Source organism: Thalassophryne amazonica, chromosome 15 (assembly GCF_902500255.1).
Source record: "Thalassophryne amazonica chromosome 15, fThaAma1.1, whole genome shotgun sequence".
Lineage (NCBI taxonomy): Eukaryota > Metazoa > Chordata > Actinopteri > Batrachoidiformes > Batrachoididae > Thalassophryne > Thalassophryne amazonica.
In genome coordinates this window covers 17,249,554-17,265,081 of record NC_047117.1, presented here as the reverse complement: position 1 = coordinate 17,265,081, position 15,528 = coordinate 17,249,554, and the positions used below count along the sequence as shown (strand labels likewise).

Genomic DNA, 15,528 nt, shown 5'->3' with positions numbered 1-15,528 from the left:
TTTACACAGTATCATCTGTCCATAGAAGTCAGATGATCTTCTATGATAGCATAGTAAAATATTTGAAGATTCTGCCTAATCTGTCAAAAATTCACTGGTATGAAAGACATATGGTTTACAATAAAATAAATATTATACTTTACAAATTTAGTTTTTTATATTGGTATTGACAATGGAAAGGATTGCTTACTACGACTATTTTTTTTTTTAAATCAGTGACAGTATTACGATGTCATTCCATCAATGAGCAGAACTCACTCAGTGGAATGCCCAGGTGCAATGAATCAGACTCCCCCCACCAAGATTTCTGGCTCCACCCCTGGACCCAGAGCCACTGCAAGTGTCACAGGCAGGGCGCTGTCACTACATGCAGCTAGAAGCGGCACAATGATTAGCATTCCACACTACCACGAGGCAAGAAGGGAACTTGGACGTGGCGGGCTGGAGTCTATCCCAGCAGTCATAGGGTGTCGGGGTGCACCTTTGAACACAGTCACATTTCACCCACACACACACTACAGGACTAGTTTACATTTCCAATCCGCCTGTGCAGTGCAGCTACAGTTACTGTTTTTATATTTAAATATAGTTAACACACATTTAAAATTTTTTGACCCTCACTCTGGTCCATAAGTATTTGGACACCTTGCTTCTATGTTCCACCACAATGCCGTTACAATGAAACAATCAAGATGTGTTTATACTGTAGACCTTCAGCTATAATTCACAAAGCACAAGAAAAAAGTTACAGCTACACACATATGCACAAAATATACTCTTTATGCATGTCACATGGGTGACTGGAGCATTGATCTGATGCGCTTTCTTGGATTCCACCATGAATCTGGTGATACAACATGCAAACATTGCACTGTCCCAGATTTCTCCAAGCACATCCAAAGAAGCTGAAAACTTTTTGTCTTGGTGGCTTCCCTCACTAGCCTCTTTATTTCATGGTCAGTTCACTTTTTGAGAACTAACTACTCCAGGACAGTTTTACCAGACCAGTACCATCATGTTTGAATTTCTTAATGACTGATGTAAACAAAGTTCCAGACATATTCAGTGACTTGGAAATGTTCACGTATCCATCCCCTGACTGGCCAAAGAAACTGGTTGTAGAAGTGATCATTTGTTGCATGATATTGTGCTATAATTCTTTGGCTGTTTAGAATGTTTGAAGACTCAATTTACATTTTGTAATCTATCTTTGTACAAACTACAAAAGTTGTTTCTATTGAAATACTTTACAGAGTTTTTGACATAAAGAACCATGAGTGACAAACGTGACACTGTGTAAAGGACAAATAAAATCATAGTTTAGCTTATTTGATCTTCTTTAGCTTTAGCAACTGTGTTGGTTGTGATTATCACAAACTATATCCTGGAAAACTGCCAATATCATGAATTAGTTTGAAAAGCCATTTAACAAATGTAATAGTAGCTTGTTTCACCGCTAACTAACTACGTACAGAGGAGTTCCTGTAAATAACAAATGTCATGCCCCTACACTGGTGTGTTCTGGGGTTGTTTCTTCTCTAGTTTGATCCAGATTCCCTTCTCCGATCGCAGAATGAGCTCCCCTACTGGCCGCAGTTCTTCACGTTTCTGACAAGCTTCAACAGTGAAGTTACGCAGAATGGATGCCAAGATCACTTTTTCTTCCATTAGTGCAAAACGCTGACCTGTGGAGAGTTAAAAATAAATAGAATAAAAATACTCCACAGTGCATCAAGAAGTATTTACGGTGCTTCACGTTTCCCCATTTTATTATGTTACAGCCTTATTCCAAAATGGAGTAATTCATTTTTCTCTCAAAATTCTGCTCACGATATCCCATCATGACATGAAAAAAAAGCTTTTTCTGATTTTTTTGCAAATTTATTTAAATTAAAAAACAAAGAAACCACATGTACATAAACATTCATAAAGCAGTGTGAAAACTTTTCATGTTTTCATTATGGGGTTTTGTGTGTAGAATTTTAAGGAAAAAAAATTAACTGAATGAATGAATATTTTTGGTGATGACAAATCCACTGGCATTTAAGCTATATCCACTGGTATGGTAAGCTGGCCCTCTAATAACACCTGACACATCTTCAAGAAATGTATATTTTTCTCAATTAGTCCATCCTTCCATTTAAAGTAATAACCCATTGTTGGTGGGGGTGTGTGTGATGGAAGTTTTTCTGTATTTTCAGGACATAACTCATGATGGATAAAGACTCTGATGACAACAAGTTGTGCTTTGTGAAGTTCAAGGTATCTGTAGACTGGAAACTACATCCTCTGTCAGGAGTCCAACACTGTTAAAGGGACATTTATTCTAAATCACAGAAAATGACTAATGCAAATAACATTGATTTTTAGATTCCTCGTTCTCCAAGAATTCCAAAAATGTATAGATTTGCTAAACTACCAAAAGTTTTAACAAAAAATAGTAAACCTGATGATATGGGTTAAGACATTGACAAGTCCTAGAAACTTGAAAAGACAAACAGCCTTTATTTTTACCTATACAGTTACGGAGTCCAGCAGAGAAGGGCAGGTATGCATACGGAGGTCGTCCCACTGAATTCTCAGGCAGAAATCGTTCTGGTTGGAACTCCTCGGGCTCAGGGAAGTATCGCGAGTCACGATGGAGAGTGTATGTAATTACAATGGCATTGGCACCTTGGGGAACTTTGAATCCATCTACAAGTACACAAAAAAGATTCTTAATTTTGCTGACCTTTTCTGAAATGATCAGACATAAACATGGGAGGAGCATCTGCAAAGTTGGTTTGAAATGTAGGTCTTGTACAACTGAAGGGCTGTCACCTTCAGAAGCATTTGAGCTTTTCTATCTTCTGAATATGTGACACAAATGTCTTCTGCAACACTCGTACCTCTGTTGGTACCAGTGTATCTGCCCTTATACTGTAACATGAAGCAGATGAGTCTACGATGCCCCTTTGATGGGACACTAGTCTATCAGAGGGTAGAGCTTGGTAAAGCTTGGTGGTGTGAAACAATGCAGATTACAAGTCTTGTCAGTGGACACATTTAGCATGAGGGGGCGCAAACTCAGATCCAGATACAGCACGTTCAGAAAGTATTCACAGCACTTCACTTTTTCCACCCTTTAGGTTCCAGCCTTATTCCAAAATGGAGTAAATTCATTTTTCCCCTCAATCTTTCTAATTTTCTACTCACAACACCCCATAACAACAACATGAAAAACTTTTTCCTTTTTTGACATTTTTGGAAATTTATTAACAGTAAAAAAAAGAACTAAGAAATCACATGCACTTAAGTATTCACACCCTTTGCTCAATACTTTGTTGATGTACATTTGGCAGCTATTACAGCCTCAGGTCTTCTTGTATATCATGCCACAAGCTTGGCACACGTATCTTTTCGAAGTTTTGCCCATTCCTCTTTGCAGCGCCTCTCAAGCACCATCAGGTTGGATGGGGAGCGTCGGTGCACAGCCATTTTCAGATCTATCCAGAAATGTTCAATCGGATTCAGATCTGGGCTCTGGCTGGGCCACTCAAGGACATTCACAGAGTTGTCTTCAAGCCACTCCTTTGAAATCTTGGTTGTGTGTTTAGGGTCATTGTCCTGCTGAAAGATGAACCATCACCCCAGTCTGAGGTCAAGAGCGCTCTGGAGCAGGTGTTATCCAGGATGTCTCTGTACTTTTCTGCATTCATCTTTCCCTCAATCCTGACTAGTCTCCCAGTTCCTGCTGCTGAGAAACGTCCCCACAGCATGATGTTGCCACCACCATTCTCCACTTTAGGGATGGTGCCTGGTTTCCTCCAAACATGATGCCTGGCATTCACACCAAAGAGTTCAATTTTTGTCTCATCACACCAGAGAATTTTGTTTCTCATGGTTTGAGAGTCCTTCAGGTGCCTTTTGGCAAACTCCAGTTGGGCTGCCATGTGCCCTTTACTAAGGAGGGGCTTCTGTCTGGCCACTCTACCATACAGGCCTGATTGGTGGATTGCTGCAGAGAGCGTTGTCCTTGAAGGTTCTCCTCTCTCCATAGAGGAATGCTGGAGCTCTGATAGAGTGACCATCGGGTTCTGGTCACCTCCCTGACTGAGGCCCTTCTCCCCGATCACTCAGTTTAGATGGGCAGCCAGCTCTGGGAAGAGTCCTGATGGATCCAAACTACTTCAATTATGGATGATGGAGGCCACTGCGCTCATTGGGACCATAAAAGCAGCAGAAATGTTTCTGTACTCTTCCCCATATTTGTGCCTCAAGACAATCCTGTCTGGGAGGTCTACAGACAATTCCTTTGACTTCATACTTGGTTTGTGCTCTCACATGCTCTGTCAACTCTGGGGCCTTATATGTAGACAGGTGTGTGTCCTTCCAAATCATGTCCAATCAACTGAATTTACCCCAGGTGGACTCTAATTAAGCTGTAGAAACATCTCAATGATGATCAGTAGAAATAAGATGCATTTGAGCTCAATTTTTAGCTTCATGGCAAAGGCTGTGAATACTTATGTACAAGCCTTAGTTTTTTTTTTATTCTTAATAAATTTGCAAAAATCTCCCAAAAAAAAAAAAAAAGCATTTTCCACATTGTCATTATAGGGTATTGTGTGTTGAATTTTAAGGAAAAAAAAATGTATTTCATCTGTTTTGGAATCAAGCTGTAACATAACATTATGTGGAAACAATGCAGCACTGTGAATACTTTCCGGATGCACCGTATTGGTCGAACATTTCACGCAGACGGAAATGTTCAGTAAAGACATTCTTTCTGTTAGTTTTGAACCGTGTATACTAAAAAACATTCTGCCACCGGCACCATTCACACAGTATCACAAGCTGTAGAACAGAAAATAATCATTATTAAGCGCAGTTTCAATTAACACACATCATAATTAATAATAGAACACTGCCCTAGTGCATGCTGGGAAGTGGAGCATCCTGAGATAGTGCAGTAAGATATGATTTATTTACACAAAATGATCACTGAATAAAAATGACAAAAAATGTTTATCTGTTTATTTTTTTAAAGAAATATCCAGTTCATTCCAAAATAGATGTTTTTGCAAAATGTTACTCTTGTTATTGCTGTTAATGTGCACCTAGTTTGTTTGTTTGTTTGTTTTTTGTTAAAAAAAAAAAACAATAAACCTACAGTATATAAAATAAACATAATCCCAAAATAATAATAATAATAATAATTATTATTATTATTATTATTATTATTGTTGTTGTTGCTATAACAGCACCTTATTCTTCCTTTTTATACAAAAAATACCAAAAACGTGTAGAAGCAAAGGAGTATTTAGGAATAAAAGAAGTTGCATTGCAAAGTGGAATTAAGTCTAATGTACTGTATTTTAAAACATTTAAAATTAAATGCAAATAAATACAATTCCAAAATTAGTGAACATTTAATTTGTTATAATTATTATTATTTTATGTGTGCTATTTTTATTTTTATTAAATTAAAAGCAGAGAAACTACAAAAAAGTGGTTATATTGCAAATAGGATTTAAGTGTAGTGTATTTTTAAAATGTGTCTAAAATTCAATCCAAATAAATTCCAAAATGCAATTCCAAAATTCATGGTTTGTGTTATTGTTACTATTACTAGTAGTTGTAGCAGCAGCAGTAGTAGTATTAGTAGTAGCAGCATTTATTATTATTATTATTATTATTATTATTATTATTATTATTATTATTATTATTTATTGTCCTCTGTATAAAGTTGAGATAACATTTAGGAGACAAAAAATTAAACATTAAAAACTATCTGCATACTCACTGATGTTGCAGTCTTCAGAGAGTCTACGGGCGAAAAGGGCACAGAGGGAAACAGTCGCAGGGACTCTTTGATCACACATTCCAGATATTTGAGCTTCTTCAGATCGTCCGTGTTAACAGGCCGCCCAGACGTTCCTTTGTACAGACACACAATGTGCTATTACATCTTCTCTGTGCAGAACTAATACTGTATATAAATTATTTGAACAGATTTATGCCGATTGTCTCAGGCCATCTGCAGTGTAGAGGGCAGTTTCCTGCTGCTTAACATTCTCCAGAATAATCTATAGCATATAAGACACAGTCGTATCAGCTACATGTGCTCGTGTGGTTGACTGTTGTGTGGGCCGCTGAAGAGGAGGTACTGCTGGCCCACCACCACCAGATGGCGCCCTGCTTGAAGTGCGGGCTTCAAGCAGGAGAGGGCGTCATAGCAACCGGGAGTGACAGCTGTCACCCGTCATCAGCACCAGCTGTCACTCATCCACATCACATCACCACCACCATAAAGGCCGGACTGCAACTCCACCTCCCCGCCAAGAAATCAGCTACCTTGGAGGTAATTTTCTCTGCTGAACAAAACATTGATTAATAGTCTGAACTTCTTTGCAGCTGTTTTCCTGTGGTGTTGCCTTATCTGTGGGACTGGCGTTTGGTGTGATCAGCAACGGCTTCGCTTCACACTCCAACCAGATAAGTGGTTAGACAGGAGCTGCACGAGTGTGTGATTGGAGGTGGAGGTGCTCCCTCCCGTAAGAACACAGACGGTGGAATTACTGAGTGTGCGAACTCACACTCATCAAAACTGTTTCTGTTCTCTACCAGCAGTACCCGGTCTGACAGCTGGAGACGGTGGCCACCTGGGGCTCCAGGACTTGGCGGCTACGGTGTTCTTCAGATCCGTTGGCGGTGAGGGCCGTGTGGGATCCGGCTCGGTTCAGGACGGACGTCTCCTATCCTCAAGCCTGCCCACACGTCACTCAACATTTAATTGTCTGTGGTACCAAAACTGTATTTGTCTGTATTCCGTTGTGCACTTCACAACATTAAATTGTTACTGTTTGGCTTATCCATTGTCCGTTCATTTAACGCCCCCTGTTGTGGGTCCATGTTCCTACACCTTCACAACAGTTGACAGCATGTGGTGACTTCCCTTTGATACAAGTTCTAGAGCAAACTTGGTGTCAAGGTTACAAAAATGTTCCGGAAAAGTGTTTGTAGTTCTCCATCACTAATTTGCAGTACTGACAAAAGTTTTTGGTATCATCCCCAGGCACACATTCTATTCTTTAATTCTGTGTTTTGTGCATTTCACCCTGTATTTCCCCACATATGAGGGGTGATGGAGAAGTTTTGAGCCTGATCCAGAAAAAGTAGGGAGTGGTTCTCCATTTTCTGCATCCTAAGAAACCAACATTTCTCGAGAATGTGTCAAATTTTGACTCACTGGGTGCAATGTTGAGAAATGTTGGTTTCTCTGAATGCAAAATATGGAGAACCACAGACTACTTTTCGTGGGTCATGGTTAAAACCTCTCAATCACCCCCCATAGTTTGCATCATGTTTCTCCCTGCCATTGCTAGCTTAAAGCGCTAGCTGATGCTGAGGCAAGCGTCATGTCTGGGAGGTTCAAAACACTTCACATAGATTTTAAGTGATGTGGTGCATCACAGTGAACAACAGTCTAAAACGTTATGTATATGTGAAAAAGTGAGAAGCCAAAAGAACTTACTTTACTAATATGATAAGTTAAACGATGAGAACATTGGGGTTTTTTTTTTTTTAGTTATTACTTACACAAAGCATTAATACTCCCATTGTTACAGAGCTACTTTAACTCTAAGGTCCAGTTTGTAGGTTGATGTCAGTAGCTAGCTTGATTTATACAATTAATTTTTTCCCCCTTGAGAAGTTGACTGTATCAAGTGTCTTCAGATGAATGATAGCATTAGCTAGTTTCTAACTTTGCAAAGTTTTGCTTTAAGCTATTGAGGAAGACGGACATCGGGACATTGGTCACGTGATCTGCGGTGTCCCGTCATTACCATTTTAAAGTAAATGCAAAGGAAGGGAACTTCTTTGTCTACTGTAGTATTTCGATCGGTATTAATCCGGTAAATGCGGCAAAAGGGTGATGTGTCTTTGGCTGTGCAGGAGGTGAGGGGGCATACTGCCGTTACCAAAAACATCCTGAAGTTCTTGGTGGACTTTCCTTTGCACCTCAGGGTGTGAGCCCAGCAGATGCAGTGTCCAGTTCATTGAGGCTGCTGTGGTATCATGACCCTAGAGAGTAAAGATGAAATTAAAGAAACACCGTGGAAGGTTTCATTTTACTTATTGTTAGCTGTACTTGACTAACCCTAAACATGAAGGTGTCCACTTCTTCCTGGATGTCCTGATGGCTCAGGTTGTTGCCGTTCTCATCTGTGGTTTGCAGGAGCATGTCCAGGAACGCCCGTCTTTTCCGTGTCCCTTGGTCAGATTCGCTGTCTGACTCCATATATGGCATATTTTCTGCTCTTTCTTGTATCACCTAGAGAGGGTCAAATATAGTATTGTCCTAAAATTACTTCTGCATTGGATTACTGCTTCCAGTATTATGGAGTTAAATGGGGCAGTTGACTGGGGGCACGTTCTTTGGTGCAAGTGGGCTGAAAGGAGCGTTTCTAAAACAACTGGTTGTCATGACAGCACTTAGATGACGATGGTAGAGCTGGAGTTAAGTGCATTTAATGACCTGTGCACATACTGATATGGAGAATGAAGTATTTGCTACATTTATGTGAAACTTACATCCTTACATCTTTGCTCATCAACTTGGTCAGGTCTGGTTCCCCAGTAGCAACCATCTGGTCCATCACCAACTTTATACAGCCATCTGTCTACTGCAACCAGATGGAATGTGGGCATCTATTTGGCCTGGTCTAGCCTCTGGTGTCTTCAACACTGAGGCACCTGCATGCTAGATCATGCCCAGAGAAATCCTCCACATAGTCAACTTATACGTACAACTTATCAGAGCATTCCTAAAAAAATCATTTGTTGGACACAAAGTAGTTCCAGCAGTACCCAAGCATTCTCAGTGTCCATGTCATTCAGCTTCTTGTATGCTGTAATCAGAGCATCAATCGATTCCATAAAGATCACAGCAACATCCGCAAAGTTGAGGTCAGTAAACCTTTCCTCACAAGCAAAGATACCTAAGTGGCCATTTTCCACAAACGTGCTCAACACTAGGTCCATGCAAGCACTGAACATAGTCAGAACCAGGAGACCTTCCTGATGAATGCCAGAATTCACTGGGAAGAAGTCAGAGAATCCACACAGCACTCAGTGTATGATGTTCAGCAACTTCCTGGGGATCCCACAAATTCTCGGGGTCTTCCAGAGAGCAACTCGTTTAAACTGAAACAAACCCTTTGTGAAAAATCAACAAAAGTTGCAAAGAAGCACTGCCTAATTTTGTGTTTGTGTTCTACGAGTACTTGCAGAACTCCGATATGGTCAGTGGTTGACTTCTTGGGTGTGAAGCCAGACTGTTCTGGTCAATGAATGAAAAGTAACTGGAACTGAATTCATTTAATAATAGTACTTGCAAGCACCTTCCTCGGTATTATCAAACAACAAGGAAGGGAAATTCAAAGCAAAGCAATATTACAGAAAATTCTTACATTTCTGACATTGCCTGTAATATGTGTGCACTGGGCATGATGTAGGTTGTGACCAAGGTTGGGTAGGATTACTCTGAAATGTAATCCAAAAGTAATTAGATTACAAGTAATCCAAACGTATGTACATACATACATGTAATCCACATGTATTCTTTCAAAGTAATCCTACCCAACCTTGGTTGTGACTGTGTGTAATCCGTGATGATGGAATTGGCCTAAACGACTCTCAGTTACAAGCACATTGAGCAGTCGATAGTTAGTATTTTAATGTCCACAAAAGTACTCACTCTCTTGGTGAAGGAATGGAGGATCTTGAGTGTCTTGTCATGATCCCGGCCCTCACCAAACCAGTCATAAATAAAATCAGGCCAAAACCAAGGTGTCCGCTGTCTGCGACTGACAATGTCACTCATTCTAAGGAAAAACCATAAATCTCAAAAATGTATGTTATAAAGCTACATTATGTCATTATTACATGTCTGATTGATGTAAAATGGACAAAATAAAACTTAAAAAACCTAAAAGAACTCACTTGTATACACTCTGTACATACTGGGAATCAGAATTACTCTGGGCATAGACTTTTTTCCCCATGGCTGTCTCTGAAAACAGTAATGTGGATAAAACATAATTGTTCCCAGACTGATCCAGTGTGGCTGGATCAAACATATATGGACAAATTTCCATATTTTATGTGAAAATACTGGGTAATTGTCCATCCTTTCATGAAAACTGAGTAAACGTACCACAGATGATATCCAGGGCACACAGAGTGATGTGGCTGCAGCAGTTGAATGGACCATTCCCTGCCAGCCTCTCTAACTTCTCCACCAGGATCTCGGCCTGTTCACACATCACTTCCAAAAACTCTGTCAGGATGGAGAAGTGGAACGTAGGGGTCAGCATCTTTCGCCGCTGGCGCCACTTACGCCCAGTGCTGATCAAAGGAGTAAGAGGTCAAGAAAAGTCAGGTTTGGACATGGACACAGGATCAGCTATTTTGTAAGGGTTTTTGATTGATTGATTGATTGATTGATTGATTGATTGATTGATTGATTGGTCATAGGCAGATCTAGGTTGGTCTTGATTGGATGTTGGCTCAAACCAAGAATTCCAGTCGCGCAATGATAATCCCAACAAAAATCTGAACATTTGTTTTTCAAAATCTAGTTTTCATTCAGGTCCTCACTATCACCTTTCTTTGACTGAGCTGGTCCTGTAGTGCTCCCTATTTCCTCAGCAACAAATATGCGTTATTTATGCAGTATACTAGGACCTACTTTGGACGTCAAGTTCATATTTTGTCATGATACCACTTGCGATGGTTTGCTAATATGATTACAAATTGTTTCCTTGTCAAACAATGTCATTCACAAAGTTTAGATGTGGGTGCATGCATTCGTGCTGCATGTTGATGCATGAAACAACACTATGGAAATCATGTGTCCTGGTGGATAACCACCCAAGTACACGATGGATCATCTCCATATTCTGAAAGCAGCCATCTAGCTGCCACATCCAGGTGATACCTTAGAGTCCCCTTTGTCTTTTTGAGTTGCTTTTTTTCTCAGCATGAAGGCTCCTGTGTGCTGGTTCTTCCTTAATGAAATGTGCCACTTGACCATAGTGATTAGCCTCACACTCACTCACTCACTCGTCTTCAACTGTTTACTCCAATTAAGGGTCACAGTGGCTGCAGCCTATCCTCATGCCCTATGACTGCTGCATAGGGCATGAGGCGGGATACAGGACGCCAGTCTGTTGTTGGGCCACACATAGAAAAACAAACACATTCACACCCACACACAATTTAAAGTTTCAATTCACCTAACCTGCATGCCTTTGGATGTGGGAGGAGGCCAGAGCCCCCAGAGAGAACCATTGCTAACACTGGGAAAACATGCAAACTCCACACAGAAAGGCCACAGGTGGGAATTGATCCCATGACCTTCTTGCTGCAAGGCAACAGTGCTAACCACTAAACCACCATGCTGTGGATTAGCCACAAGGCCTCCAAATAGCCGGCCTCACAGGACAATACAGCAAAGTCATCTGTTAGGCCTGGCGAGGTGTAGGTTTGGAGGAGTGTAATGCTTCAATCCCATGTAAGTAGTCTGACACTGACTAGCCATAGGTGTCAAACTGATTCCAGAAAGGACCAAGAGGGTGCAGGTTTTCTTTATAACCACCAACTCCAGCAGGTGATTTCACTGATGAACTCTTGATGTTCATTAGTGAAATCACCTGCTGGAGTTGGTGGTTACAAAGACAACCTGCACCCTTTTGGCCCTTTCTGGAATCAGTTTGACACCTATGGACTAGACCATTAGGGAATAATCCTGTTGTGTCTGATTTGTGGACGTTCATGCTGGTTATACGGTCACAAATTGACCTTTTAAAAGGAGTTTCCCTGGCGATGCGGAGCCGCTAAAATGGATATTTGCGACCATATAACAGCATGAACATCCACAAATCATCAGACACAACAGGGTTATTCCCATTCTAATTCAGTTCCATCATTTGCGCAGTTTATTTTTCTGTAGGTAATTCAGTTGGCAAGGCTTACTGTGAGGCAGTGTCATTCCAACAGCGGTCAGGGCGCAGAGTAATCCATCAAATGTGAAAATCCATCAAATCCATGAAATGTGAAATGGTAATTCTGTGTCAGAATCCACATCAATACTTTTGTATGGTAGAGTAAATTCGCCCATTTCGGTGGTGGCAGCGGTACGCGACTTTCTTTTTCTCTCAGCTAACAGCGCTAACAGCTAGCAGCACGTGGCCGGTGTTCTTTCAAATTGTGCGTCTCATCGCATAAATCGACAGCTCCGCATTCCAACAATATTGCGCACACATCCAAATGTAAAACCGTCTAATATTTTGCCACCGTTACGCCAATATTATAAGGTCTGAAATCTCACACAATTAACCAATCAGATTTGCGGAAAAAATGTAATTAGATTAGAATAAATGATGTGCCACCTGCCGACAAATTTCTGTTTAAAAAAAAAAAAAAAATTTAAGGCCTCACTAACTTTAGCACCTCCCTAGCCCAGTTTCTCAGCTCCATGTACAGCCAGGAATGGAAACCAAGCCCTGCACTATGACTATTCTAGGTGATATGCAAAGTGTCCTCTGAGATGAATCACCTTCTTCTGTGGGTATTAACAACTCCAGTACAGATCAGGTTTGCCACAGAAGCACTCCCACATTCTCTTTGGGTTGTCTGTCCTACTTATTTTTGCAAATGTTCCTCCCAGCTGTCATGCTAACTTATGTGAAAAGATTTGACCCTTAAAACTAGTGAGATTAAATCTGGAACACCAGGAAGACAGCGGTCTAAAGAACTCCAGCTTGAATCAGATCTGTTCACACAGTAGATACATTGACAAAGATAAGATACAAATAAGAATTAGGACCACAAATAAAAGCTAGGGCCAAAAACTGATCTAAAAAATATCAAGTTCCAGTACCCCAAAAAAATCTGATCTTGTAATATTGTATTTTCTAGACTATAAATAATGTGTGTTTGTTTATTTGTTTGTTTTTTTTACTAGTTTATGAGGTCCTGCAACCTCTACTATGGTGCAACTTATATGTAAAAAAAAAAATAGGGGTGTAATGGTACATAAAAATCATGGTTTGGTACATTTTCAGGAGAGTGGAAACACGCAACACATTAATTACATTTGGCCTATGCTCTTTAGGCTGGTATGTGACTGAATTGTCTTTCCAGATTGCTAAAAAATGTTGTTGAAATATATATTTGAAAAATAAATGCAACTTATACCTCAGTGTAACTTGTATGTGTGTTTTTTCAGTTAATGAAGCATTAATTGACAGATGTGATTTCTACTCTAGTGTGACTTGTCTGGAAAGTACAGTCATTAAATTCAGGTCATATGTTAATGTGAACACAGCACTGGTCAGAGTGTGGCTTCATACCTCGTCAACAGACCAGTTCCAAGCCATGGATGAAGGAAGTCGTATGCAAAGGCTTTGTCCATGTGAGATGGGTTGTTCAGAACTGTCTACATAAAGATTGTTGAAAAAACAAACAAAAAAACAACCATGCAAACATATCAGAGCCCAAAGTTTTATGGTCTTGTTGAAACACACATAAAGAGATTAGAATCATTATGTTCCTGCACGTAAAGACTTTAACTCCAAAGAACATTCATGTTATTGTGGTTGGTGCATTAAGGGATGATGCTCCAAGCGTTACCAGTGCAAACGTGCACATCTGCCATTTATAATGATAGAGAGGACCCTGCAAAGTGTGGACCAGTGTGGTGATGGTGTCCATGGTGATGGATGATGTGTAATTGACTATCAGTCAGAGGGCTGATGGTGTTGGACTCTCCCGTGAGAGAGTTGGGACCATTCTGCAGAAAGATTTAGCAATGTCAATGGTTTATGCCCGTTGGCTGGGATCTCTTCTGATCTTTGATCAAACACACACCAGGATCAACATGTCAAGGGAGAACTCAAGCATTCTGAAGTAGATTTATAGACAATCCATGTGTGGGGAAACGCATTCCAAGTGAGGTATAGTCTGCAGTGAAGGTGATGGTCCCAGTGTTAGGGGAAGCATTTTGTTCATGGACGACCTTCCAAACAGCCAAACTGTAAATTAAAAGTGCAAAGAAAGATGGATGAGGTAGTGACACAATGCAGTCAAGCTCTCAAACCCAGGAAAGTTGATGATACATTTTTTTTGTTTTTTTTTAATTGAGACATTGACCCAAACCACAAGTCAGTGGTTGCCATGGCTGCGGTGATTGGCTATGTTTCCACTGTACTCTAAGTTCATAAATGGACTGCATTTATATAGCACTTTTCCATCTGCATCAGATGCTGAAAGTGCTATACAATGATGCCTCACATTCAGCCATTCACACAGACACACACACACACCCATGATGTCAGGCTGCTCCCATGCGAGGGTCTCACTACACACTGGGATCAACTTGGGGATTAAGGACCTTGCCAAAGGACCCTTGGTGATTTTCCCTTTAGGCTGGGGCTTGAACCGAGGATCCTCTGGTCTCAAGTCCAACACTTAATCACTAGACCATCACCTCCCCTTCATACAATCTCACTTTCATATGAAAAAACATTTGGCTCCTGGAAAAGCAGAACAATGATGGCATCATATTGGCTGTTGAGGTTCTTGATCACCAACAGAAAATATCTATGCATCAGGAATCCACTAATAGAAGAAGTCTTTAGAACATCCAACCTTAATGTAGAACACTGGCTAATAATGAAGCAAGAGACATCTTTTCATGTAAAAAAGTTACAATGTCGGTGTGACTTGAACTGCATTACACGTGTTTGACAAATCCTTGTTTTTCATTGTGATGGTCTGGTGATTATTGATGACATTTCGAAGGCGTTCATTCACGTTTTCTGCCTCCTTGATGCGACATAGAGTGCTCAACATACCTCAACTGTCTCAGCATGATACAGCATCACCATCGGAACTGGTCCAACCCAGATTTTAAAAAGTGGTGCATTACAGAATTCACGGGTAAAGTCTGCAATCTGACCAAAGAAATCTGCAAGAAGAGAAAAAAACTCTCTCTGTGGTCTCTGTGATCACTAAAGCAGTTGTTTGTTTCAGCGTGGTTCCCTTCTTACCTCCTGCATTGGTCTTGAACATGAGTGCGTTTCCAATGAAGGGATATGTTCCTTTAAGCTCTGGAATTGGCTTCATGGCGAACCATTTGTGCAGGTGACCGCTCAGCAGCTTGTAGGTGATGTGCATCAGAAAAACAACAAAGACGCCAATTCCAAGTACAGTCACGGTGTAACTGCCCTGTAAGACTGCCATCTTCACACACTGTATGTCCAACGTGCACTGTGTGTGTGTGTGTGTGTGTGTGTGTGTGTGTGTGTGTGTGTGTGTGTGTGTGTGTGTGTGTGTGTGTGTGTGTGTGTGTGTGTGTGTGTGTGTGCGTGTGCGTGTGCACCTGTGTGCTGTTTGGATCTCCCTGCTGTCAGTTAATGCAGCAATTTATGTAAGTTGGTCTGCTGTAGAAGATATATTTATACACAACTGTGACAATCA

At 40.6% G+C, this 15,528-nt stretch overlaps 1 protein-coding gene across 1 annotated transcript; it reads right to left on the bottom strand.

Moving 5' to 3' along the window:
* Positions 1–1,506: 1,506 nt before the first annotated feature.
* On the bottom strand, positions 1,507–15,323 carry LOC117525846 (cytochrome P450 4V2). The gene is given in 12 exon segments (XM_034187773.1): positions 1,507–1,685; positions 2,515–2,694; positions 5,786–5,821; positions 5,824–5,919; positions 7,965–8,067; positions 8,144–8,317; positions 9,743–9,869; positions 9,988–10,057; positions 10,202–10,392; positions 13,401–13,486; positions 14,904–15,016; positions 15,099–15,323. Coding segments are annotated over 12 exon segments (1,548 nt in total). The 5' UTR covers positions 15,292–15,323.
* Positions 15,324–15,528: the final 205 nt, after the last annotated feature.